Source organism: Pinus tabuliformis, chromosome 5_2 (assembly GCF_031772625.1).
Source record: "Pinus tabuliformis cultivar Carrire ecotype Pingquan chromosome 5_2, CPIR1, whole genome shotgun sequence".
NCBI classification, from domain to species: Eukaryota; Viridiplantae; Streptophyta; class Pinopsida; order Pinales; family Pinaceae; genus Pinus; species Pinus tabuliformis.
Genome location: NC_142306.1, coordinates 121,953,183 through 121,980,227, shown reverse-complemented (window position 1 = coordinate 121,980,227; position 27,045 = coordinate 121,953,183). Strand labels below are relative to the sequence as shown.

Genomic DNA, 27,045 nt, shown 5'->3' with positions numbered 1-27,045 from the left:
GCATCTTTTATATGTGCAGATGCATCAATACATTTCGTAAACATTGTCCCCTTGGGACAATTAACCAAGAAGTTAATAAGGGTTCTACCCTTTTGATCGGTCCAACCATTCGATATCACAGTGCATCCTGTTTGTGCCCATGAGCCCCCAAACTTCTCCAATCTCTTAGTGCATTCAACCTTTTCATTCTAAAGAATACACCCTATAAAGTCATCATAGGAAGGGGCTTTGTACACCGAGCCAACAATAGCAATAACATCAATCGCGGGCTGAAAAAAATGGATTGTTCCTGGCAATGCTGAAAGAAACATCACTTCAAAGAAGACACTTGCCCAATAACTTGTCAGCTTCTTACTTCTCCTTTTTTTAAGAATTGACATGATAGATGGTTGTGCACCAAATGTGGTTCTAGGAACAAAAAATGATGAGGCAACTGTGGGGTTGAATTTAGAAATTTATGCTGAAGAGGAACCAATACCACTCTCACGGTCACCTCCCAGTCCCACCACTCCACTCTCTGCTGTTTGACTCTTCAGAGATGCCTTGGTCAGTTTGGTTGTCTCTATTTCTTCCAATGTTTTGAGGGTTCTACAGATGATTTCAGGATTTATTTTTGTGCAAATCCCTACATGTCCAAGAATTTGTGCAAGGTGGAATTTCAATCAGTATACTCCCCCTGTCATATGTTGCCCACATAACTTGCAAGTCAAATTTGATCTGTCAAACCCCTCATCAAGTTCACCAAATTCCTTGGCATGTTTGTAACTTTGTTGAACTCTTGAGTTTTAATGCAAGATTTAAGTTTGAACCTAGGGAACAAGAAGAATTGCAATTTAAACAATTGAAATTAAAATTTAACATACAACATTTTGATTTTTTTGACAAAAAAACCCTCAAATCAATGCAACAATACTGGCAAAAAAAACACATTTGAACCCAAGCAAAAATCATGGAAAAAAACTAGGGCACAAGAAGAATTTAAACAAATAAATATAACAATCAAGATTTTGAATTTTTGACCAGAAAAACCCCTCTCCACTAAATGCAACAAAAATGACAAAAAACACACACTCAAATCCAAGCAAAAATCATGGAAAATGTATGGGTGGCTGAAACCCAAGGAAAACAAGGAAGAAACAAAAAAAAATAGAGCCAAATTTGATGCCCATTCTTGAAAACCATGCTCTGTTGAAGAAACTTGGTCCAAACTCAATTTTCTAATGCTAAATTCCTTCATTTTTCTCCTCTCTTGCCCTTGTGGATGAGTTCTTCTTTTCCTTAGCTCTCACCCTTGCCCTCTGTTTGCAAAATGAATCACAAAAAACCAAAAAAAGTGTTTAAAAAGTCGTTGTATGCCAGTCCCATGATTTTTTCACATTGGGTCGCGATTTTTTGATAAAATCGTCGATTTAATTTCCACCGCCAAAAAATCACGATTTTCGCAACAATGATAAGCACATAAACATCATTGGATTAAACACATAAGGTTACCTCATAAGCCAAGGATCAATCACCATAACACAAGACATGAGACCTCCAAAGTCTTTCTTATTGATAGCAAAAATATTTTGACGGAATGTACCCAAGCATAGAGCTTTCAACCATGGGCAACAATGAGCCGAAGAGGTTGATTTATACAAGTCTAGGGAGTGAATCCCAATGAAAGATGAAATAACAAGTGGAAAATGGAAGCTAATCCCAAGGCAGTTCGAGTCTCCAAGTGGTCTCTTGATTGGTTGTAGGTGGCAATCAAACTCTCCTTGTTGGTTGAGCAAATATCCCCTGAATTGTTATGCTGATTTCTTGTAGCTGGTGCGAGGTAGGAAGTATGTCAAGTGTGGAGATTTAGTGGAGATAAGTGGGAGCCATATCCCACTAAACTACCAACTAATAAAACGTGCCCCAATAGGTGTCTTTCTAAGCCTGCGTGGGGTGCAAGAGGACTGCCGTATATAACTATATAGATTGCTTGTGTGGGAGCTCTAATTTGGCAGTTAACTCACGTATGGAGGAGAGTGTCAAGGGGAGCTAACTCCCGCACAAACTCCACTCAACATTCAAACCAATCTTCATTCATTTGTTGGCATATCCATGAGGAAAACAAGGGAAAATGCGACCCACTGAGTAGGCAACTTGGGCCCTCCAAGAGTTAGTCAAACTTGACCTCACTAAAACTCAAGACTTGGTGCCAAAGTGGCTGCCAAATCAACCCTTTATCTTGCACTTTGACTTAACTTTGATGCCATGTCACTTTGCCTTGACCTTTTGACATGGGAACATATTTAATGTGTCCATCACTTATTAATTTTTGGGATTTTCTTGTCTTTTTGGCCACTTACATTAGAGAAAGTGGATTTTCAAGGGGAGAGTCATTTTTTGACCCACAAAGATGGTCTTAAGATAATTTTGGGGTTGTGAGCATGAATTCTGAGCACCCACATGCCACTGACAAATCCTAGTGCCACTTATTTACAACATTACATAGGAAATTAATTAAAATCCCGTCCTGCGGGAAATTTTAATTAATTAAAAAATCCTAAAAAAATTTAGTCAAATTTTGCGAGACTCTGGATATGACCTAGCATGGTAATATGCATTGACCCTAGGCATTAGGATGGACCCAAGGCCCGGTTATTAAGTCACACTTTAGCTTTGGAGTTATCGAGTGAAAAAGCTCAACTAATTATTTATCGCTGAAGAGTGAAAAAAATTGGTCGAGTAAAAAACACTCTAGAGTGGACTCACTTATTAACTGGGTCCCGAGTCACCTGAGTTTGTTACAAAAATTCATCATGCTAACAACATTTATCATAAATCCCGTGCAAGGGTGCGAAATTTGCGAGAGTGTAGAGAGAGGAGAGAGAGAGAAAGGGGCATAGGTTGCTTGCTGACTTTTGATCTTCTAAGAAAATGTCAAGTGCCCATCTTCATTGGGCAATGGGGCTTGGTTCCCTACCATGTGCACATGAGCAGGTAACAAACTACAGACTGTAGTTTGAGCAGCATTGACTTTTGACTCTTTTCGCTGGTTTGATTGACGTTGACTTGCTGGCATGTGAAAAAGTCGACCTCAAGAATAAGTCAGCAAGGGTCCGGAAATTGAAAAAGTTGTTAAATTCGGGAAGTTTTTAAACATGACTCTTCAATATCAAATACAAGCATACATACCTCATTTTTCTTTTAGTTCATCTTAGACTTCCTTCAATAGCTTCCTTGATTGAAAGAACTTCAATCCCTTGATTTGCTTCACCTCTTTTGTCATCATACCTTCATCCCATGAATTCCACAAGTTGGAATTCCTGATGAAACCCTTGCTTCCTTTTGCTTGGTGAACCTTCTGACAAAAATTCCAATAGAGGAACTTGAGTATCCTCATCCAACAAACGTTTCCTTTTGGCAAGTGTATGATGAGCCTTGTACTAGATGACCTTTTCTTTTCCCATAAGTATCGCCTATGCTACTAATGAGGTTTCCAAGAGCTATATCATTCCATGGGTGACTGCTATGGACTTCAGATTCAACCATCTTTCATGCTTATCTATGATGATGTCACGAGCTCTTGCTTTCAATGCTTCTATGATGCCATGATGCATCCCATCATTTTTCTTAGTGAATCATGATAGCCATATCTTACAACAGAAGACTTAAGAACAAGAACTTGAAAAGAACTTAGGTGAGGAAGACTATCTCAGTCATAGTAGAGATCTCTTACTTCCTCTTTCTTGGATTTCTTCTTTTCAACTTCCTCCACTTCTTCGGTGATATGGGCTTCTTCTCTACCTCTTTTATTATTGTCCTTCTTGAGCTTAGGACAATCTCTTTTGTAATGCCCATATTCTTGACATCCATAGCATTGAATCTTAGCCATGTTCCTTCTCTTTTTTTGAGAACCAAATTTTTCAAACTTTCCTCTTCTCTTTGTCATAGTAGCATATGCTTGATTTTGCTCACTGGTTCCCACATCAGTTTTAGCCTTCAGCCTAGTTTCTTCAATCTTGCATAGTGACCATAGATCTTGGAATGGAGTAGCTTCTTTCTTCCCATAAATACTTGAAGTAAAGTTACCCCATTCCTCTAGTAGTGCATTTAGTACTACAGTGGTCATTTCCTTGTCAGACATTACTTCTCCCAAATCTTGAAGTTGATCCCTTATTTCGGATATCCTCATAAAGTATGAGGCTATTCCCTCTTCTTTCAATATGCTTAGTTTGTAGGGTTCTTGCCTTAGAAAGATAAATTCTCTTGAGTGCTTACATAAAACAACTCTACCTATTTGTCATATATTTCTTTCGAGGTGTCGAGTTTAGATACATATGGAATGGGGGGATCCTTGATGGATTCTATGACAATCCTTTCAGCCCTCACTTCCCCTTTCATAAACTTTGCAAGTGCTTGAGCATCTTCTTTCGCTGGTTTGGTGATAGATCCTTTGAAATATTCCATAACATAATTTTCAATGAGATTCAGATATGTCTCCTTGAATTTTATGATAGTAAAGATGATAGAAAACTCTCCTAGATGAAGATAGATCTCTTCAAGAGTGATCCTTGAGTCCACAAAGGAGTTCGCTTTAGATCTTTTGATGGTGATGTCCTTGTTGATGATGAGCAATGATGACTTCAATGGTAAGGACCTTGCTTCAACGAGAGGGAGATCGCCTTAGAATCTTGATGACAACGTCCTTGGTCTTGCTTCTCTAGAAAGGAACTTGATGTATAAGTCCTTCAACTTGAGTAGGGTCTTTGTGGTCTCTTGAGATGACTTGAGGATTCCAAGACTTCTTGTTGGTGTAGACTTTCTTCTTCGATCTAGGGTTTTGACACTTCTTTGTAGATCTTGACTCCAAGATGATCTTCTAGATTTGCTTTGATGCCTTTCTGGAGATTTGATCCTTGAGTGTCCCTTGATAAGATGCCCTTCCTTGACTTTGTTATCTTAGCTCTGATACCATGTTGAGAAATCTAGGGCATCAAGATTAGGTGATTTCTCTATTAATGATAACTGCTTGTGAATGCTTTTTACTTCAATAGATTAGGATCTTCTCTTTAGTTAGATTATTATAGTGTTCTTCTTCATCAAACAACTACCAAAGCATAAACAATAAACAATAAACAATAAAGAGACAAGAGACACAGAATGTAGGCTATCAGCCAAGGCCAAAACCTCTCCCACTTGAGAGGAAAACCCAAACGAATTCTTCTTCTTATAGAGACTTCAATTGACAAATACCAAGACCAAGACCCTTGACCTATTTGACCTCTCCAAGACCAAGTCACCTCTTCTTCCTCGAGTCAACTATAGTCAAACTCCTTGTTTCTTTCTCCTTCTCGACTAACTTGTAGTGTTTCGACTCCTAGGACAGACCTACAACTTTCGGCCCTAATTCAGAAGCCCTAGTTGCAGCACCTTGTTACCACTTCGCTTGAATGGGGGGACTTTCTTCTACACTTCGGCTTGATGATTGCAATGTCTTCTCCTTTATTCGACTTTTATAATGAACTTACCAACTTCGACCCTTCCTTGCAACAAACATTGATACTCTCAACCCTTCCTCAAGCAGATGATGCCTCCCTTCTTCGCACGTGTGACAAGAAATAGTCCTAAAACAGATCCAAAGAAACATCAAAGACTTCACTTTTCCTTCTATTTTCTTCGCTTGGGTTTAGGGTTGCTATTGACCCTTAAATCGAACTTCTTCGCACCTTTCTCACTCAGATTGCCTTGACCAAAAGTCTTGTCTCTGAAATGAGGACGCGCTGCCCTATTTATAGTGGTTGGCCCATCAAATAAGCCGACTTGAGCTGAGGGTGAGTCGGCATGTCCTTTGGTGCAATCCTATTAATCCATCTTGAAGCCGACTTGAAGGAGATGCTTTAGCTTGGTCTTGGAGGGCCTTTTTATTCTTTTAATGACTCATACAAATATGTAACATGCCCAAGAAGGGTTCTTCATACATGACATTGACTCAATTTGACTTTATGACCAATCCTAAGGGCTCACAATGGGAGCCTTACCTAAAAATAAAATTCCTTGCTCATGAAACCCATGAGACAAGCATTACAATAATAATTTTATTTTTCTTCTTTGCATCAATTACATAAAATCACAATTACACATGTCATTATGAAGACCAAACCTAGTTACACTTTTCAACACTAACATCCCCTTGCTAGGTGATAACTCGTTGCGTTGATGGATATTCTTATGTCCATGGGTGGTATGCTTATGTCCATGGGTGGTATGCGGGCATCATGGAGATGGACCTACTCGGACTCATGATTTATGGGAGCACTTATTGTTTAGCCTTGTAAAGGTGATCACTTATTGTACCTTTTCCCCTCATTTCCCTTTATGTAAGCACACCTCTTTTGTTCGGATGTTCCCCACATAGACCACCTCTTTGTTTGTTGTAACCTCCTTTTTAAGAGAAATCAGCTCCAAGTCAAAACACTCCAAATGCCCTCCAGAAAGTGCCTTTTCTAGCTTCAAGGTACCTTCTAGAGGGGCTGACTTCATGTTTGGGGCAACAATGAGGTCAAAAAGAGACAACGTAGCACATGTGTTGAGAAAGTGAGAGCTCAAAGACACACCATGGACCAAAGACATCTTCAAGCATGTTCAAGCCTTAAATTACACACCAAGCAAGCAAATGGACCAAATTCAAGAGTGTTGTCCACCCTTCCTAGCTATTGGAGCATGTCAAAGTCAAAGTAGAGGAACATTGAGGCAAACCAGGGGGTGGTTTGATGTTCCAAGAAAGACATTATTTCAAGCAAAGTCAAGCTATTATTTGATGGAACATTGTACCTTAAGGCCAAATTGGCCCTCCTTTTTGTCAAATCAAACCTCTATTGATGGGATGTCTCACCTCATTGGAGGGTTTTAAGCAATGTAATAATTTTTTCTTCTCATTTGACCTAGTCTCCAAGCATATTGTGGATGACAAGTCACCTTTTTTTCGAGCAAAAGGAGGAGAGATGTTGAGAGCCTCATCTATAAATTGAGAGCTCTCCCTCATTAGCAAATCTTTGTAAATTGTTGAAATCATTTGCCAGAATGTGAAATATTTTCATGAGAGCTTTGGTTGTCATCTTGTTTCTCTTTCTTGGTTAAGATCAAATATTTTTCCAAGGCAAAGTATAGATAACTAAAGACTAGTAGAAGGCTAATTAGATCGATCCATTTGGAGGGCAACTTTGTCACTTTGATAGGGATATCTAGGGTATTTACTCACACTCTCTCTTGTTGGTGTAAGGTAAGTTTTGTTTCTCCTTGTTGCGATATGCCCTAGTGCTCCTCATCAAGGGTTTCAATTTATTTTGCATCATAGTTGATCTACTGATTGAAGGTTTTTCCCTAATTGGAATCCCTTCCAGTAGGGCTAGGTTTCATAACTTGTTCTTGATTAGTCTTGAGGTGATTTAACTTCTAGGGTTCCACCTCTAAGCCCTAATCCACAAGCATTGATTAACTGACTTAAGAGGGGCATCAATTTGACCCCATATCCCTAGTGGAAATAAGGCACAATTTCCAGCAACCAACCATCCTTTTTCCAAGTTTTTTGCAGTTGTATTTATTTTATTTAATCTAAAAAGCCCGAAAAATAGAACAAAATATAAAAAGATAACCATCAAAATAAAATCTAAACTGGTCGATCTCTTCATCATTTTGTCTAGAATTGATTTGATGGATTGCTTTTTGTATCTAGATTTTATTTCTTGGAAGTCGTGCCTCATTGGAAATCTAGAAGGCTAGCAACCCTATCTTTTCTTGCATTTAAAGCCGATCTAACATGTGTGAGGGTTTTGAAGTTGATTTTAGCAATTTGATTTTATCTTCAGCACTTATAGCTCAAAGATTGGTGAAATCCCTTGCCTTGGAATTCGTGAAAGGTTGATTCTAGCTAGTCTAACCCCAAGTATCATTTCTAAGTATTTTAATTGAAAATTACTCATCTTTGGAAGTGTTTTCAGCTGTCCTAACAATTGCAACATGTTTCATCTTGATTGACACAATTTCATTTTTCACCCCTCGGGGATTGGACCTCCAAAACTGAGTAACAATTTCTAGATTTGAATACCTTTCTGAACACTCGGTGTTTTTGAGTGCTAGTACGCTCATTTTGGTCATATTTCATTATACAAACATCTCCAACTCACAGCCATAAATTTTCATATCGTCTTTAGGCTTATGGGAGGCCCCAAAGTGGGCTTTTGCTTGCTGGTTTCTGCAGATTTCTGTAGAATTACAGGTTTGCAAGATAAATGATCATTTCTAGCCCCAAACCAAAGGTAAACTTCAAGTTTTCAATCCCAATGTTGGTAGGGGCCTTCATACTCAATTTTGGCACTTTTCTTAAAGTTTTTCATTGATAAATTGAGTATTTCCTTTGCTGCTTTACATTTTTTGTAGTAAATATCATATCTGAGATCTGGTTTGTAAGTTCTCTTTAACTCCCAGCCTTCATCATTTGACTGTTTCTAGGCACTGGTCATTGTAAGACTTTTGGTGAAGCTAGGTAGTTTGGGATACCCCTTGTGGCATTCTAGGATTTGGCCAAAAGTGAGAGGAGACTGCATTGAGATAACAGTGGGTGCATCTTTTCTGTGCTTATTGTTTGGCATCTTAGCTAGACGATGCCAAGCTTGCTTATCTGAGTGGTAATAGGACCATTGACGAGTTAAGGAACCAGCTAAATGCGTGAGGGAGAGCCGGAGGAGGCCATGGGCCTAGCAGAGGCTGCAGGCCCGACAAAGTTCAAACTTCGCAGGGACAGGAGAAGAGGACCATGCTTGCTAGTACATCCACAAGTTGGGAAGACAAAGATGGAGGTTGCCATAGCTAGCCACGGCTGCAATTTATTTATTTTGTTACATCTGTTATTCTGCACTGATTTATGACCTTTAATTAAGGAACTTAGCTCTATGACTGTTGGGGGAAGAAAAGTTAAAAATCTAAAATAATGCTGTTTTTTCTCTGGCATATAACTCTTAGCTAATACGTGTTTAGAGTAATCAATGCAAATCCCTTTAGACCTGCTTGATAGCTTGTGATCTACCTTGGGAAGTTGTGAACTGGCGAAGTTCTTCTAATGGAATAAGAATGCCATGCAAATGAAAATTTCAATACTTGATATTATATATGGAAGGAGTAAGTGTAGTTAGATATGCCATTACTAACTATGCAAAAATGGACATCTCATAATGGAGAATTTGACATGGTATGGTTTTGGATAGGAAGTGCATCCGGTGTTTTTTCTCTTCAATTTAGTGTTGGATTCAAGAATTTCTCTCTTTTAGAGTCTAAGGGGTAGTTTTGGTTTAAATGCTTCTTACAAATCGTTTCATAATATGTTTCTGTACAGATTCTGGAAAGCAATTATGAGTTGAAACAGGACATGTCAGCAGAAAAATTATCCGAGGTACTTATTTTTGCAAACGCTCATATTTGTCTACCCATAAAATATTCTTATCATGGTCATTAAGCTGCGTTTCTTTGAGGCCCCAACTTTTCTTTGTAAGTTTGCACTTTAAATAGCTGGTGTACTTTTAATATAGTTTCCCTCGTGATTTGTTTTATGTTTTATCATACTTATCTATGAGCACTATTCTAGTTGTATCTGCTTTTGTTTTGTCAGTTTTAGTTTTTTTGTTAATTCCTCATTTGTCTTCTGTTACTAAAATATTATAGGCAATGCAGAATTTGCATTAACTCTTTGACTTTCTTTGCAGCTTTTGGGGTTGGCAATAAGGGAATCACTCTACGAGGTCAGTGTAGTAGGCTTTAAGGTCTTCCATACACTATACTGGATTATTATGAACAAATAGCTAGTTGCTTTTTAATTTCTATTAGTTGAGTGGTATTTTTATGTCGGAAATGTTGCGTGGTGTAAATGAAAAATTGAAAGAGGGACTGTTAGAATATAGTTCTCTTTTACATCCCTGCATAAGAATTCAATGTAAAAAACATAAACGACATTAAAATCAATAGAAGGAAGTTATTTACTCATCTAGATATTAAATATTGGCTGTCGTAGATATTAAAAAAAAGTAGCTGTACAAGATTCCAGTAATAGCTATACTACATATTACCCCTCAATATTTCACTTGCATTTCGAGCCTTATTTCTAGCATACAAATGAGCCAAGGCAGCAGAGTGAAGTCCAGATGGGATTCTTTCCTGTTGTTCCTTCATCACTCAGCGGCTGGAGATGTATATTCATGGTTGTCAGGAGGAAGCTATAGGAATGCAAGAGATAAAGCATTCTGATGGAATGGCCTGTGGTGTTCTTTTGAAACCTTTCCAGATCTGTATTAACTTATTAAGCTTCTTCGATGGCCAGTTCAGAATCTTAGAGGTTGTTCCTAACAGAATTAATAATATATTAATATGCAATACCCAGAGTAGATAGAGACTTTTCAGCACTTGGAAAAGATTCCTTGGAAAACTACTCTCATAAATTGTTATAATTTTCCATCTTTAGATATATTCTTACCAGCAGCAAGAGCTCATTACATTCAAGAAGACCATGATGATGTGTGAAACCCTTCGTTTTGGATAATATGACCATGCATAGGCCGTTTTCTGATTATCAGACATTTAAGAGGGATGACATAAGTTCCAAAGAGAGGCTTCTTATGCATCTAGGGCCAACCTGTGCCTAGTAGCCCCCTAAGGTCAACATTGTAGTGAATGGGAAAAGGTATTTTTAAGGTGTAAAGGGCACTTTTTTATGGTGTGTCTATGGTTATCTGATGATGTTAGCTATGCTTAATCTTGGGGCCTTCTCTCTCTATTTGAAAGGTATGCATCACTGCAAGGGACATCAAAAGACATCTGAGTTTATCCTTTTATGTTTCTTCTGGTGTTGAAAATATAGCGAGCAAGGTCTTCTAGATTGTGCCTTAGCCAATGAAGAACTCGAATTGTCCTTCTCCCAGTATGAGTGCGAGCTCATGAGTTAGATTTCAATTAGGATGAGTTATTTCCAGTTTACTGGAATAATAATCAAGTTAGCATGCATAGAGTTGGAGCTTCAGTTAGAATGAGTTGGTCTTCAATCTTTGGCTACAGAACGAGGTAGCGGTTAAAAGTTCAATTAGAATGAGTTAGTCTTCAATTTTGATTGAAGGAAGAGCAAGTTGAGAAGCCTTGATTGTGGAGAGCACAAGAATTTTTTCCTAAGAAATAGGAGGAACAAGTGAGCAAGGATTTAGGAGTTGATTGTGTGCAAAGAATAGGAGCTGAGTCCTAAAGAATAGGAGGCTGAAAGTGCGCTAGAAAATAGGACGTGAAGTGTGCTAGGAAATAGGGAATATGCGCAGGGAATAGAGCTGCCATGTGCGTAAGGAAGGAGGAGCAGGATCAAGCAAGAGATCAGTGAATTTATAGAGCATTTCAAGGAGGCAACAGAGGATTTGTTGCTAGCTAGAGGGCCAAGATCAAGCAGCGATCTAGGCAGGTCGAGATCAACTATATCAGTTGAGATTTGTTAGAGAAGTAGAACACTTTCTCAAGAGTGACAGATTGCTTTGTAATGGATTCAATTGCTCCAAGACAATAAATAAAATACCACATCAAGCAAGCAGGTTTTCCCTGTTGGGTTTCCCGAGAAAAATAAGTGTGTCAATTTGTGTGATGTGTTTTTATATCTCTAGTGTTTTTATTCCACTGCTTATGAATTTTTAAGAAACTCTATATCTTGGTGAAAGTAAACTAGTTTTCAGTTTTCAATTATTCATCTAAGTAGTTGCAGAGTTTCATGGAAATCTAGCATGGTGTCAGAGCAGAGATTAGTATAAAGACTAGCACCGGATTGATCAATTAGTGGACAACGCAGATCGAGCAGAAGACTTGTGCTAGAGTTTGAAGAGCAGTGCAGTTCTTTGGATAGCATTATTGCATTCCAAGGATTGAGGTCAGATCATAGTTTAGAAGGAGCCTCAAATTTCTGCTCATGGAAGGAGCAGATCTTAGTGGTATTGGAAGATAATGGAGTGCTCGAGTATGTGAAGCAGGCAGTAGCTCCACCTCAATATGCCCATCAATTGATCCAACATAACAAGAATGAAACCAAGGCGAGGAGGATTATTCTTGAGGGGATCAAAGATCATATCATCCCTCATCTCCATGAGAAGAAGACAACATATGAGCTGTTTCAAGCTATCTTAGATCCGTGTTAGGGTTTGAGTAATGCCAAGAAGCTTGCTCTCAAGGAGACGCTAAGAGGTATCTGGATGAGCAAAGGAGATCCTATCATCACATATCTTTCAGAGTTCACTCAGGTTCAAGATGAGCTACATGGAGTGGGCGTCATTGTAGCGGATAGTGACCTTGTGATGTTGAAATTTGGTTGCAAGAGAGAATTTCTTAACACGATAATTATGCTAGAGGCCAGGGCAAAACCCATAAGGGGAAAACCCACCATCCTTTCTAATAGAATCTTTAGTCAACAAGAGAAATCCAAGTCATAAATGAATTGATCAGTAGACCACATACCAAGTGCCAAGTCAACCCTCTCAAAATGTCATAATGCTTGTCCTTCAGAACTTTGTCATCCACAAAAAAGGCCTCAGAACTTTGTATAAGAGTTTTAGACCTAAATTTCAACCTGCCTTGGAAATACTTCAGATGTTGTACACAATCTATCTCAAAAAATGTCTTTGATGCTGCACACAAACTACCTCAGATGTCTGAATTTCTTATCCACAAAAGAACTCGAGTTGGTTTCCAAATGGTGAAGGAATGATGCTAATATATAGTTGTTTCCTCATGCGAAGGGACACGTCCCTTGGGTAGTTGACTTGTCTTCTAGAGGGCTGACTTGGTCAACTTGGAGACACTAAAAATATACTTTTAAAATTCAATTTTCTTTCTTTTAAATGTCCAAATGGGACATGATAAAATAAATTCTTTTTGACTTCTTTAAAAACATAATTATGAAGACCGAACCTAGTTACAACTTCAACACTCCCTCTTAACTAGGGAGGTATTCATAATGACTATTATGATGTTCTCAAGTTGAAGACTTCTATAAGAAAGAATTATCAAGATTAGGATACACATCATCATCAATATCATTACCAACATCAACCACATTTCCATAACCCAGTTAGTACCCCTGACGGATGGCAAAACAAGCTCACTCTAGAATGGGACCAGAGCATGACACTGGGAGGTTACAACCTCTAGGACCACTCTCTAATCAGGTCAAAGTGGCACAGGGATAACCTCCCAAATCAGATCACTATACAATGACATAGAGAGAATGACTATCCTTTGTCGGACCATTTTCCTATATAGGTCAAAGTGACATAGGGACTACAACCCTAATTAAGTCACTATACAATGACACATGAAAATGTTTGTCCACAGGACCGTTCTTCCTAATAAGGTCAAAGTGACACGAGGACTACAACCCTAATCAGGTCACTATACAATGACACAGGAAAAATGTCAGTCCACCAAACCATTCTTCGACCAAGGTCTATGTACTTGACATAGTGATAACCTCCCTAATTAAGTCAAAGTACAAGATACATGAAGAATGTTAGTCCATGATGCTATCCAATCGTTTAAACCATTCTCCAGCCAAGGTCATAATGATACAGGGAGAATATTGGACCACTCTCCATCCAAGTTCATGAAGACACAGGGAAAATGTCCATTTCATCAACTCTCCCTCTCAATGGGAGAGGTAATCTCTACAAGCCCAAGCTTAAGTCTGTAGCTGTACTTCTCAAAGAATTCACGACTAATTGTACCATGCTGGTAACACATGTTGAGCAACACATCTTGGCTTGATCATAGAATGTTTTGTTCCCTTCACAAATGCTTTCCAAATATCGAAACTGGATGCTCCCTCTCACACTGACAGTCCATCATCCAAGAATCTGAGGTTAGCTTTCTCTGGGGTCAAAATAGGGATTTTTGATTGCTCCCTCTGAAGATAATACTTTCTTCACAACAGCTCCCTTTGTCAGAGACAAATTATATATGATTATCCTTGATCATGAGGCTATATGATTATCCTTGATCATGAGGCTCCTTAATGCTCTTAAAAAATCTAAGGCAACTGAGGCAAACGTCTTGACATGATCCTCTCCCTCTTTCTCGGAGAACTTTCTCAAATCTTTCTACCATGTTGCCATCTGTTGCTTGCTAGATCTTGAATTCTCTTTGGCATAACTGAGGCATACTTCAAACTGCCCACTCCCTTTGAACTTAAGGCTCATCTGGTACAATATGGTTCAAGTATCAATTCTGGAAGTTGTAACAAACAAAGTTCATATATGCAATATGTTATATACCTAGGGGGGATAATATGGGGTACAAAGGGAGGTACTCAAGGGAATAATGTAATAATGGGATGGGCCATAGTAATAAATAAGGTGGTTAACCCGTATCATGTCAGGGACCACAAGTAGTTAGTAATAATGTAATGGGCCCATGGTATTAGATAGATGGTATTGAGGGAACCATGGTAATGACCCATGGTATTGTATGTATGAGGCCTATATAGAGGCTAGAGACTCCCCATTGAGGGATGTCAAGGATTATTGTATGAACAAACATATGGCTTATGAAGTGTTCTCTTTTCTTAAGGAGTGAATGTATGGTGTTACTCTACCTTAAGGGTTAGATATTAATAAAGAATCATTTTTATCTATTCAGATTTTATTATTTCTTGGGTTTATTTCTATTATCATATATTTCTGGGTGAGATCCATAACAAGTGAGATCAGAGCTATAACAAGTGGTATCAGAGCACTTTCTTGGGCAAAAGGGGATAATTTTTTATTTTTATTTTTTGCATGAACTTTCTGGAGCGGCAAGTTTGCTGATCAGATCTGTACGTTTTGGGGCAAAATCTGCAAAAATCTAATTGCAGATCTGGATTCTTTGTGAAAAAGACCTGATTTCAAAAAAAAAATCGGCCGAATCAGAGTCCGGATGAAGGAGATATCGCTAATCTAAAAATCAGTGGTCTTGCAGACAATTTTTCAGGGCAATGAGTTTGTGGCGCAGATATAGACGCCCTGGTACAAGATCTGCAAAATCTAATTGCAGATCTGGATTCTTTGTGAAAAAATACCCAATTTCAAAAAAAAAAATCAGTCAAATCGGAGTCCGGATGAGAGAGATATCGTTGATTTAAAATCAGTGCTTTTTTTTTTTTTTCAGAATTTTTGGTGACGGTGGGAGAGTTGCAACGCAGATCTGAAATTCCAATGCCTGGATTGAGATTTCTATCACATGGGCAGATGCAGAATGGTTGTTCCATTTCCGAAAACAGGTCATAATAGGGATTCTGAGCAATATTCACTAAATTGTGACAATTTCAAATTTTTGCCAAGTAAGTGAATTTTTTTCCAAACCTTCATGGCTTCTAGCAAGGAATTTTTTACAGGGAATGATAAGGGCCCTACTATTGAAGAATTTATAGAATATCACAAATCTCGACGCAAACAATTTTGGGTAAGTCGCCTACTATTTAATCTAAAAGATGAAACTGCTAAATGGTGGGACTCACTTGACAATTCAGTGATGGGACTTCCTCATGAAAAACTAGAAGAATTTCTTTTAGAAAAATGGTCTCATGCTAGAAAACAAGATAAGGAAAAACAAGTGAGGTTATTTCTTACTGGTATTTCCTTATTGCAGGTTCATGGATTGATTCAGAAGGAGAAGATCATTGTGTCTATAAATCCTAGTTGCAAGCAAAATCTCATAAATGTCAATTTGGCAAAAAAATTACAAGTGCCAACAAAACACATTGAAAACACACAGGATGTGCAAGTTTATAAAGATTTGAAGCTTTCAATGGATAAGTATGTGTTGCATGGTGATTTTTATACGTCAGATATGGATAACATGGATGTTGTTTTGGGATATCCTTGGATGGAATCCGTGGGTACTATCAATATTAATGTGCAGAAGGAATTCCTAAAGCTCTGGTATAAAAAGAAGAAAATTACATTACAGGATATTTCCATCAATAAACAGGTAGAGTACACGGAGGCTGAAGCAGAAGATGTTCCAGGGACTGACATATCAAATGATGAGCTAGTGATGATCGACAATCAAACACAAACAGAGACTGAAGCAAAAAAGGTTATAGGTGCTGATACATTAGATGAGGGCTCAGTGGTTGAAGTAATATTGGACGATAAGACACCACAGCAGGCACCACAACATGCACCAGATAACAGTCAGGCTCCAGTATGGGGTGAATTAAAGAAAAGACATCGTGGGTTAAAACTTCAACATATCATCACCCACATCACCCCGCCAGACAACAACCAACAAGATGGCAACCAATTAGCCACAAGGACAACAACCCCTGCATGACAGATAAAGAGGAGCGAAGATCCACCTACTACACATCAACACAGAGGAGCTGCCACAGTCAACCTCCATCTCAAGCGAGCGAGGCACCAGTGAGATCGAGGGTTCACTTTTTTTTTGGATGGATAGATGCACGTGCATGGTACCAGTGGACTACTCTTTTGAGTAGATCTTATTATTTGTGTTCTTCCCATGTTTCGGGGACGAAACATGCTAAGGGGAGTGGAATGTTATATACCTAGGGGGGATAATATGGGGTATAAAGGGAGGTACCCAAGGGAATAATGTAATAATGGGATGGGCCATAGTAATAAATAAGGTGGTTAACCCGTATCATGTAAGGGACCACAAGTAGTTAGTAATAATGTAATGGGCCCACGGTATTAGATAGATGGTATTGAGGGAACCATGGTAATGACCCATGGTATTGTATGTATGAGGCCTATATAGAGGCTAGAGACTCCCCATTGAGGGATGTCACTGATTATTGTATGAACAAGCATATGGCTTGTGGAGTGTTCTCCTTCCTTAAGGAGTGAATGCATGGTGTTACCCTACCTTAAGGGTTAGATATTAATAAAGAATCATTTCTATCTATTCAAATCTTATTATTTCTTGGGTTTATTTCTATTATCATGTATTTCTGGGTGAGATCCATAACAAGTGGGATCAGAGCTATAACACAATAGAATACTCAGAAGATCTGGTATATGTAAATATCCATGATAGGAAAATATATATTAATATAGAAATGTACAAAAGATATGAGATATGAGATGATTACAAATGAAGGTGAGGTTTGCTTATATACCTAAGTAGGTGGAGAATTGTATATTCAAGGGAGGTCAAGAGCTTAAAACTTTCCTAGATATGCGCAATGAGGATTGCAAGAGGATATCAGTTCGTGGAAATAGTATTGAAAATCTGCCCACTAATTTCACATGCCCAAAACTTGTGAGTCTCTTCTTAAGCACAACTCATATCAGTGTGGTTCCATCAGAATTTCTAGTCAGCATGACGTCTCTTAGGGTTCTCATTCTGGGTAATCCATAGAGCAGACTAGATTCAATACCATCCTCAGTGGGGCAACTAAAACAACTTGAGTTTCTCGACTTAAAAGGTTTGAACATCACTGATTTTCCTGAAGATATATGTGATCTCTCTGCCCTTCGATTTTTGGATCTTTTGCACTGCACCCATGTACAATCATTGCCATCTAGGATTGGATAATTGAAAAATCTCAAGTTTCTTAATTTAGAATATTGTTTTAACTTGAGGGCGATTTCACATGAAATATCCCAACTTACTTCATTGAGATAATGCTTTGATTTGGGTGCATAGCTTAGGAGCCCAAGCTTGCTTTTAGAGATTTAGCATTTATTACCCCTTAATGATGAGGCATTTTATCCCTCATCTAGGTTGGGACAATACAAAGGTTCCTTTTTATTCATGGAGTATCATGTGCTCTAGGAATTGGGTGATCACTAATCAAGGGGGTAGAGCTCATGCCAGGGTTTTGCCTACACACTAAGTTTTGCCCTAGCTATCTTTTTCTTCCATTGCGGCTTTCTTTTGCTTTTATCTTTCTTTTAGCTGTCTCAACTTTGAGGTCAAAGTTTTCCAGCCCAGACTCGAGGATGAGGATGAGAAGGTGCCAATCCCCATGATCAATGACCACAAGCCCAAAAAATGGAGATGGAATAATGGGAAGAATGGAAAGTGCTAAGTATGGAATGCCATGGACACAGGACTTCAATCAAAGCCTCTCTAGTAGTGTCCTTCCTATAACCCATGGCCTCAGATGAGGTCCCTGTTGACCACTCTATGTCGACTACCCTGTAGCAGTGCACTTTTTTGCAAAGGAATTCCTTCATGTTTGAGCAGTCAAATATCCAAGATTCATCAGTCATCAGTGTATCAGAGTTATAAACCCATTCTGCAATGTTTATAATGTAAATGATTCTAGTAAGACCATATACGTATGTAACAACCTAGGTAAGCCTATTATTTTGGCGATAATTTTCATCCTAGGAGGTTTTTCGTCTCACTGATTCGTCCGTATTTAAAAAAAAAACACAGATGATCGGAAGAGTTTTTCCCTCTAGCCTCACCCCAAAGCTAGGGTGGAATTTATCGTCAAGGTCTTAGGTGAGTACCGAGTCTTTTGTAAAAGTGATTTGGGAATAATTTAAGCTAATTGGCTAAATTATTCTGTTACAAGTCACTTGGTCCACTAAATCATATTGGTCGCAGAATTGGTATTAAGGGTCTATGGCTAAAGGTGTTTCCCCCTTTCAAGGGTTGAGTTAACTCTAATATCTTGATGTAAAAATATTTTGGTGCATGGTCCCTCATATTTAGACACCATGGCTTAAATATTTAAGGGTGGAATAAATTATTAATACCCTTTAGTATCAATCAATTAATTTTTCTGGCCAAAATAAATTAAAATTCTAAGCCAGAAAATTAATTGATTTTTATTTTTGGTTTTCTGACAAAAAGATGGTTAAATAATTAGCCAGAATTTGGTCAGAAAATAAAAATGAGAGAAAAATAAATTCTCTCCAAGTGAAAAATATTAAAAAGTGAATGTGCACTTTTCAAGAAGGGAATCTCCACAAATCAAGCAAGAAAATATTTTTGGCCTAGAAAAAAGGAATTAATTCCCAGGAAAATCGATTTCTTAATGAAAATCGAATTCATGGTCCAAGTTGGTTAAGAGAATGGGGGTTTTTCGAGGAGAAAATGTCAGAAAAAAATTATTTTTGGACCAAGAAAAGGGCAACATCAAGGAATTCGAATTTTCTCTCAAGCAATCAACGGTGGAGATCATTTTGACATGGATCAAGCATTTAATGGTGCACCTTCATGGAACTAGCCGTTATTCACTTGGAAGCCTCTAGAGCTCTCGTTTTTTCTATATAAGGAAGCATATGCTCCTCATTGTATCATCTCTCGATGCTGTGCTCTAGCTTTTGGTCTTGAAGCTTTTTCTATTTTGCAATAATAATACACAAGTCTTTGGGGTGAAAATTTGTGGCTTTTCTCTTATGGATATGGTAATGAATTATTGAGCTTAATTTCCTACTCGTAATTTTATTTGTTACTTCATTTGCTTATATAGAACTACTAGTGTATAGCTATCTTACACTGGTAATTAGATCTGGAAAATATTTTAGGATTGGAAGTGGCTAGTGTGCTTTCGCTTAAGTTGCTAGGATTTTCTTCCATTATATTTTTCATGTCTCATTTGAAGCTAACAAAATATTTCTAAGGTATGTAGAGAATATTAAGTTGAAACAGATCTCAAGCGTAAGGGGATGCTTTTGCTGAAGTTAACCAACTCTTGAGTGATTCAGTAGGAGAGCCCATTTTATTTCACTTGAAAGATTTATCTGACGAATTTGTTGTAGGGTTTCTAGACTTTAGCTAGAGGAAAAATTTATTTATCTCATTTATCTCTTTTAAAATTATTGTGCTCAATAGAATAAATCTGCTATTTAAAGAGCTAGTTACATTATAACTGTTTGTAAATGACATTTGAATTATTTTTGTTTTAATATTTTTGTAAATATAATATTTGTAGATATTTTACTTTAGTATTTGTAAATATTTCAAACTTCATTAAAAATAAAAAATAAAAAAATAAAGTAACAAAAATAAAAATAAAAATTATTTGACCTTTATGCTTATGACTTTCTTTTATATATATTTGTGGTCTCCATAGGAACATCGTAGGTTTTGGCATTTCTTTTTTTACAAGTGTATTTGTGGGCCCATCCCTCACCCAGCCTAAACGGTTAGGGTTTGAGGCCTCTATTTGAATTTTATTTTTTATTTTTATCCCAAAGCTAGGCAGTAAAGGACCGAGAACCTCTTTTCGCTTCAGAAAATTTGCATGGTTTCTTTAATTTTTGTTTGGTTCTCCAATTCAGATTTCGATTTGGGTTTGATTTGCAGTCTCATAGATAAGTTTTGTGGCTCAGATTTAGGCTAGCGGCAGGGTTATAGAAACTTATAATTTTATTTCTAATCCTCATTTGTGTTGGCAGAAGCAAATTAATTTTTTTGCAGGGTTTCTCAACGATTTGAAGGCCTCATTTGACCAACGAAATTTTTAAGTGGATTCACTGGCCTCATTGTCAATTCTGGCTTAGTCGCAGGCCCCTTTTTGAGGCTCAATCCCCTTGGCTGTTGGATTATTAAAATCTCTTTCTCGTTGGATATGATTTAGAGATTTATTTTGGGTTTTTGCAAGGTTTGTTGCCATCTCATAATTCTTTTTTTCTGTTTTGCCTTTTTTTTTTTGAAAAATAATTTCTTTCATTTGTGGCATATTTCCCTTTAGCTGTGAGCTTTAGAGGAGCCTTTGTCCACAAGTGCGAAGAGTCAGATTGAAGGAGGGTTTTTTCAGCGAATTTTCAGATCTAAAGCTTCAAGAAATTCACCCAGAAATTGAAATCAAATTTAAGTCTAAACTCTAATTAATTCTCTGAGCTAGGTTGTGAACATTTTCTGCCCTTTTCTTTAGACTGGCTGTGAGCATTATTGGGTAACTAGTGGATCAATTTTTTTTGAAGGTTGAGAGCTCTTTGAGTGTTTAAACTTTAAATCAGTTCTTGGTAGCATTTGTATCATTCTTGATTACTGGTCTGATTTGGTTTGGAGAGATAAACTGACCCTCATTTTTTTTGTAGATTTATCATCATTTTTATTTGAGGGTTTTTCATGCTATTTTAAATGATTCAACTTTATTGTTTTGCAGAGATCTCAAACCATCTTCTAGCAGAGATTATTTATAGTTTTCTGAGTCTTGGGCCAAGTTGACTGTAAGCTTATCCCTGTGAGAAAAATTGGTTGAACATATTTGTAATTTCATTATCTTGCAGGGTTAACTACTAATACTTGTGTGCAGGACCTTCTATCACTGGTTTTCTAATCTTCTTTTATAGCAAAGACAGACCTGGTATACTTGTCACCTATTTCATTTGAAGGGAGCTGGAATTTTAGTCCTCCTATTTGGAAAAGGTCTCCTCCCAACTGTGCAAAAGTCTGACAAAAAGGAAGATTTACAGTGATTGTTTTGAGGGAGTTCTTAATAAATTCACCTTCAAACTTTAATAATTTCAAGACTAAAGCTTAATTAATTTCTGAGCAATTTTCTTGACAGACTGTGAGCATTTGAGCCTTTTTGTTCTCTGTTTTGGGCTGAAAGCATTTTCAGCACTGGTGCAAGGAGACTACATATAAGTTTCAAGCTTTGGGAGCATTGAAATTTTCTTTTGAAGATGCTAAAGGCTTGAATGACTTGGGAAATTCATCATATTTTTTTTATTTTACAGGCTGTAGGGTTTCAAAAGTTTGGGAGCAAGTCATTTGTTGTTAGAATCTATCACCTATTGACTTGTAATCTTGTTTTTTGGGTATACTGAGGTTTGAGGAGTGATTGGTCATTGTAAAAGAACTGTCATTCGTAATTCTCCTCAAGACATCAAAAGGCCTTTGTCTCTATCAAAAGGCTTCTGCATCTTTGTAACTCACATTAATAAAAGTTTATCTTTCTCTTGGGGAGCTTGGGATCTTCATCCCTTGGCATCCTGTTTCTCCTTGTTTAAAAAGGAGAGTTTGTGTTTGGTTTTGTAACTCACTAAGCTGCTCATGCATCTCATCTCTTTAGCATGCTAGATCTAACTTCAATATTTGCATCTAAGTGTTTGGTATATTTCTTGTCTCTATTTCAGATGCAATTGTAGATCTAAGTGGTAATTTCTTTAATTTCCTGTTAGCAATCTCATCTGCCATAATTTGCTTTTGTTTACATCATATAAGCTAAGTGAAGAACATTTTTAACTAGCGCTTCTTAAAAGCATTCTGAGTTTTGCTCTAAGTCAGCATTGTCCTTGTTGTTTCATTGATCATTGTCATTAACAAGTAACCTTGTGCTTTGAAGCATTTAGCTACTTTGTGATTACAAGTTTATTGGCATTTTACTTTCCTTGAAGCAACATTGTTATCATTGTAGTCCATTGAAAATCTTGCATTAATATTTGCATTCTAAAGTTAGATTTTGCATTCCACTTAACTTAGTTTGCATCCACCTATCTGGCTTTGTCTAATTTGGCATATTGTTATTTTGTGAGCACTCTATCTTTACTTTAATTTGCTTGCTCATTGTCCATTGATATTGTTACATTTATTTGAGCATCTCTTTAAAAGCGAAGTACATGTTTCTTTTATTCTTGCAAGGTAGATTTTCTGCTCATCTTTTAATATTGTGTCATTTCCAATACTAATACTTGTCTTGCAGCATTATTTATCTTGTGACTTGAAATATTTTGCAAGTGTTGAATCTCTTCTAAGCATTGTTATAAGGCACTGGTTTATCATTGTATCTAGTCATTGTCTTATTTATCTTATTGGGATTGTCCTGTTAAATATTTACTTTGCTCTTTTTGTAATCAAACTTGCTAAATCATTTTAATCAAGTTGCTTAGATAAAGAATTGCCTTGCTCTTAATCTCCTAGACTTGTTGTTGCAACAAGTTTTCCCTTTCTAACTATCCTCAGGGACTACCCCCCTTAGGTTATCTAGGAGAGAGCTTAAACGGAGTGAGTAGGGAATAGATGACAGCCCCTACTCTGAGGGTTGTGCTTTAAAGATTATATCTTGCGGGGTTAGAAACTTTTCCTGCACTTAGGTGTACATCTTAGGCAACAACAGTCTCATTGAACTATAGTCAAAGACTAACCTCCCAGATGAAGTGAGGGAACAAGAATACAGTCAAGACTGGTCAATCATCTGGATCACCCCTTAATTCATATTAATATTCCCCAAAACATCAAGTAAAATCACATGATTACAGAATAAAGTACTTGCCGATGGATGACCTACCTTGCGTCAAGAAGGAATGCTAGATGGGAGAGATAAATCTGACTAGAGAAATATGTGGAGTATCAATGTCATCATGTCATGTGTTGATCAGTAGGGCTGCTGGCTGCTGGTTGGCTGAGGAGAAAAACTTCTCCTATTGGTTACCCATGTTTTGGTGGATAACAGTCAATTTATTTTATCCAAGCAGTCATTTGTAAATGGATGTATGTTGTAAAAGGACAAGGAAAATATGAATTTGTATATTGAAAGCTGGGGCCAAAGGGGATTGCTAAACTCTTAAGATGGGGACTCTCTAGTGTTTTCTCCAAAAGTCTCTCAGGCACTGGTGTTAGTTATTGGACTGTTCTGCTGCACTCTGGTCTTTGGTTAGACGACTGTCTTTCCCCTCTCGTAACTTGTCTTCTATTTCCCCATAAAACATGGCAGGTTCAGTCCTTTGAGCTGCAGCTATCTCCTCAGGAGTCATTCTTGTTCGATCTAAACAATTGTTGTGTATATAATTAGCTTTCATTGTTCATTTGTAGATTTGAGGAATATGTAATATTCTGTTTAAAGAAAGTTTTTCAAAGTACAATTTAAATTTGAAGTAGTGGCACAAAGCAGCTGATGGTTCACTTGTATAGCTTTTGGGCAGTGGATGTGATCGTATAGCAAGGGACTTCGAGGGAGCATTCATAGCAACTTTTAAGACAATCAGACTGGTAAAGCAAGTACATTGTGATAACTGGAGAATATCTTCCCTATCAGAGGAAAAGATTTCAAATCCATATGGGCAGAGGCCTGGATTAGCTACAGATGGGTGTGTTAATGATGCAAACGTGGAACATACAGATGTTTTGGCAAGCCTTGGCGAAAAACTAAAACAGAATTCAGGTGGCAAAAAGCATGCTCAAGAACGTTCTTGTGACATATGTTCTGCACAAGAAAATGGAATGAATGGCACAGGTCAGCAGCATTGCAAGCCAAGCCTCATGGAAGCTGATATGCAGGACACTTTAAGCCCTAGACATGAAGCCTTTAAAGGAAACTGCATAACTGATTGCCACAAAACTAAAAGATGTATAACTGCTGCTGTCAGTGATGCAAAATGTAATAATTGCAGTTGTCTGAACTCTTCTATATTAAATGAACCTTCTGGTGATGGTCCAACATCACTTTGGAAGACTGGTTTTGCCAAGAACAAAATTGAGGAAATTAGCAAAAAATTAAAAAATATAAAACTTGAACATGCAGATTGCAAAGATATTTCTATGGGAGATCTTCCTCATGTTGCCACTGAAAGAACTTGTATATGCAAAAAAGAAAATTTTTCTGTATTAACAAGGATAACATATGACAATTGTAAAACATCTAATATGTCAAGTTCTATGGGAGACTTCCCTTTTATAGCCGCTGACGGGAAAACTCCTACAGGTGAAAGGAATGGACAGCAATTTTGTGAACTTCAAAAGGCAATACATGATGATGGTAAAACATCTAGTATGCCAGGTTCCAATCTCAATCACCAAGTTGTTTTGCATGGGCAGTTTGAGCAACAGCTGGCCCATGCTGCAAGCAGCATGAATTATCCACAATTGAAGCAATCGATATGTAATGTTCTTGAGAAGTCTGCCATTGAGCAGGAACTGTGTAATGATCTAAGAGAAATTGAGATTGGACTTACAATGAGGCAATTGCAGCTCAATGAATCAAAGTTGTTTGCTGATGTAGAGGCAAATGACCTAATAAGACAAAATATATCTTTAAATCAGTCCAAAGCATTACTGAAAGAGAGCAAATTCGTTGATGATAAATTAAATGCTGCATGCATGGAACTTAGTAGAACATGTGCAGATCATCTGGTAGCTGGACTGCTTGTCATGCTTTTCTGTCTTGCATATGGTGGTTGCAAGTACTCATATGCACGTCTTTCAGAAGCAGTTGCGATGTGCCAGGCATCTTCCAAAGTAAGAGTGTTGTCATGCATTAGCACTTACGGCAAAGAAAGAAATCAACATTTCAATTTTCTTTTTATTTGAAATTCGAAGATGTTTCCTTGTGAATTTAAATAATCTTATTCTATTATGTGATGCTTTTCAGGAGTCACAGGAATCGTCTTGGTTTGACAACCCAATTGGTTCTGTAATGAAATCATCTGGGTTTTACAATCCAATTGGTTATGTAACAAGTCACTTCCAAATACTTTTATGTGAACTTGCTGTACTTTTCCGCATGCTCCTTGGTTTCGCAGCAATTGCCGTTATTGCTTCTACGCTTGTACGAAACACTGTTACAAGCACTAGTCAGGTTAGGCCTACAACTATCATTGTACTTTTGCTAGGACTTGTATGTGGTTGTGCCGGTAAGTTCTCTGTGGATACCTTGGGTGGCAGTGGTTTTCATTGGTTGGTACAGTGGGAGATTTTTTGCTTATTGCATGTCTTTTGCACCTCCTGTCCAGCCTCTCTATTCCAGATTTTGAATGGCCCTGCTTCCATCCATGTGGGAATCGAGAAAAAGCCACGTTGGTTTCCTTTATGGATTCGTAAATTTGCTTTTCACACGGTCTTACTGGTTCTTCCGGTAATGGCTGGTCTAACACCATTTGCACCAATTAGGGAATGGGCAGAACATATATCCCTTTTCATTTTTGACAATGTATTGGTGCCTATGAGGAAATCTGTCAGCAGTGGTCTTGAATAGTTTTCCTCTCTGTAATTTTGGGAGCACGTATAATTATTGATAGTTTCTGAGAAATCATGCATGCTGATATGAGATCATATTTGAAAGGGAAAGATCACCATTCTTTATGGTTTTGCTTCCTCACATACTGTGCGAATAATTGCAGAATGCATGTGCCTTTATATCTTGTGTTTTGTAGCAGCTATAGGTAGAATGATTGTGGAATCACCATAATGGCATGTTATTTGTATCGGTTAAGTGACAAAAGTCACTGTATCTTATGTAATATTTGATTTCTCTCTTCTGGATTCTTGATTATGGATTTTTAACACTTGCAAATTTTCATTTTTGCAAGACCCAAAGTTTAACAAGAATTATAACTGATTAAGAAGGATTTCGTTATGGCACAACAAGCTGAGTCCCAGTAATTTTCATTGCCATGGGTGTGGACCCCAAAGTTTTCTTGGAGGTTTTGAACACGCATGTGTGTGAGCTTCTTACAACATTGCAGCCTAACTTCTATTGAATACACGTCTGTCAAATTTATTGGGTAGATTAGTGAAACCACAATTTTCTTATCCTTAAGCTTTGAACTGTGCCACTCGTTTAATATGGACATTGTCACTATTGTTGCACTCCTTTGCAGAGTAGTAGTGAAAGTTACATAATATTTCTCTCTAGTGCGAAGAGTATTTATCCCATTAAATATTAGTAATTTCTGGAGAAACATAAAGTGCCAATTCTGTGGTGCTTCATAGTCCAATCCGTTATAATTTAAAATATGAAGTGAGATATTTTATTTTTGAGTCCATTCTTAAGAAAATCATTTCACCTGACCAACGCCGAATCTGGCCAAGATCCCTATGCACATATAATTCTTCATTACAATTCTCTTACACCTTTTTATTGGGAACATTTAAGAGTTATTCCTCTGTTTAGATATGTACTTCATTCCATCCCAATATTACATCATCTATCCTTGTCAACGTCCATGGAGTGTAATGGTCTTTCTACAAGGATTTTTAATGTTATCATAAATAGTAATCTTAAATATGTTTTGCATACATCAACTAGTATATCTAACCTTTATTATTGAAATTCCATCCATTGATTAACAAAGTCTTATGGTTGTCATACACCTAGAA

At 37.5% G+C, this 27,045-nt stretch overlaps 1 protein-coding gene across 2 annotated transcripts in view; it reads left to right on the top strand.

Moving 5' to 3' along the window:
* LOC149157803 (uncharacterized) overlaps nt 1-26,184 on the top strand; it is a 50,910-nt gene extending 24,726 nt beyond the window's left edge. Inside the window, exons 3-7 of one of the 2 annotated variants that reach the window (XM_089436020.1) lie at nt 9,365-9,421; nt 9,732-9,767; nt 23,863-25,185; nt 25,319-25,525; nt 25,680-25,835. In XM_089436020.1, coding sequence (XP_089292146.1) covers nt 9,365-9,421; nt 9,732-9,767; nt 23,863-25,185; nt 25,319-25,525; nt 25,680-25,700 — 1,644 coding nt within the window. In that variant the 3' untranslated portion in view covers nt 25,701-25,835. Of the gene's footprint in view, nt 1-9,364; nt 9,422-9,731; nt 9,768-23,862; nt 25,186-25,318 lie in introns of both variants that reach the window. The other variant, XM_089436019.1, reaches the window with a different exon arrangement.
* Nucleotides 26,185-27,045: the final 861 nt, after the last annotated feature.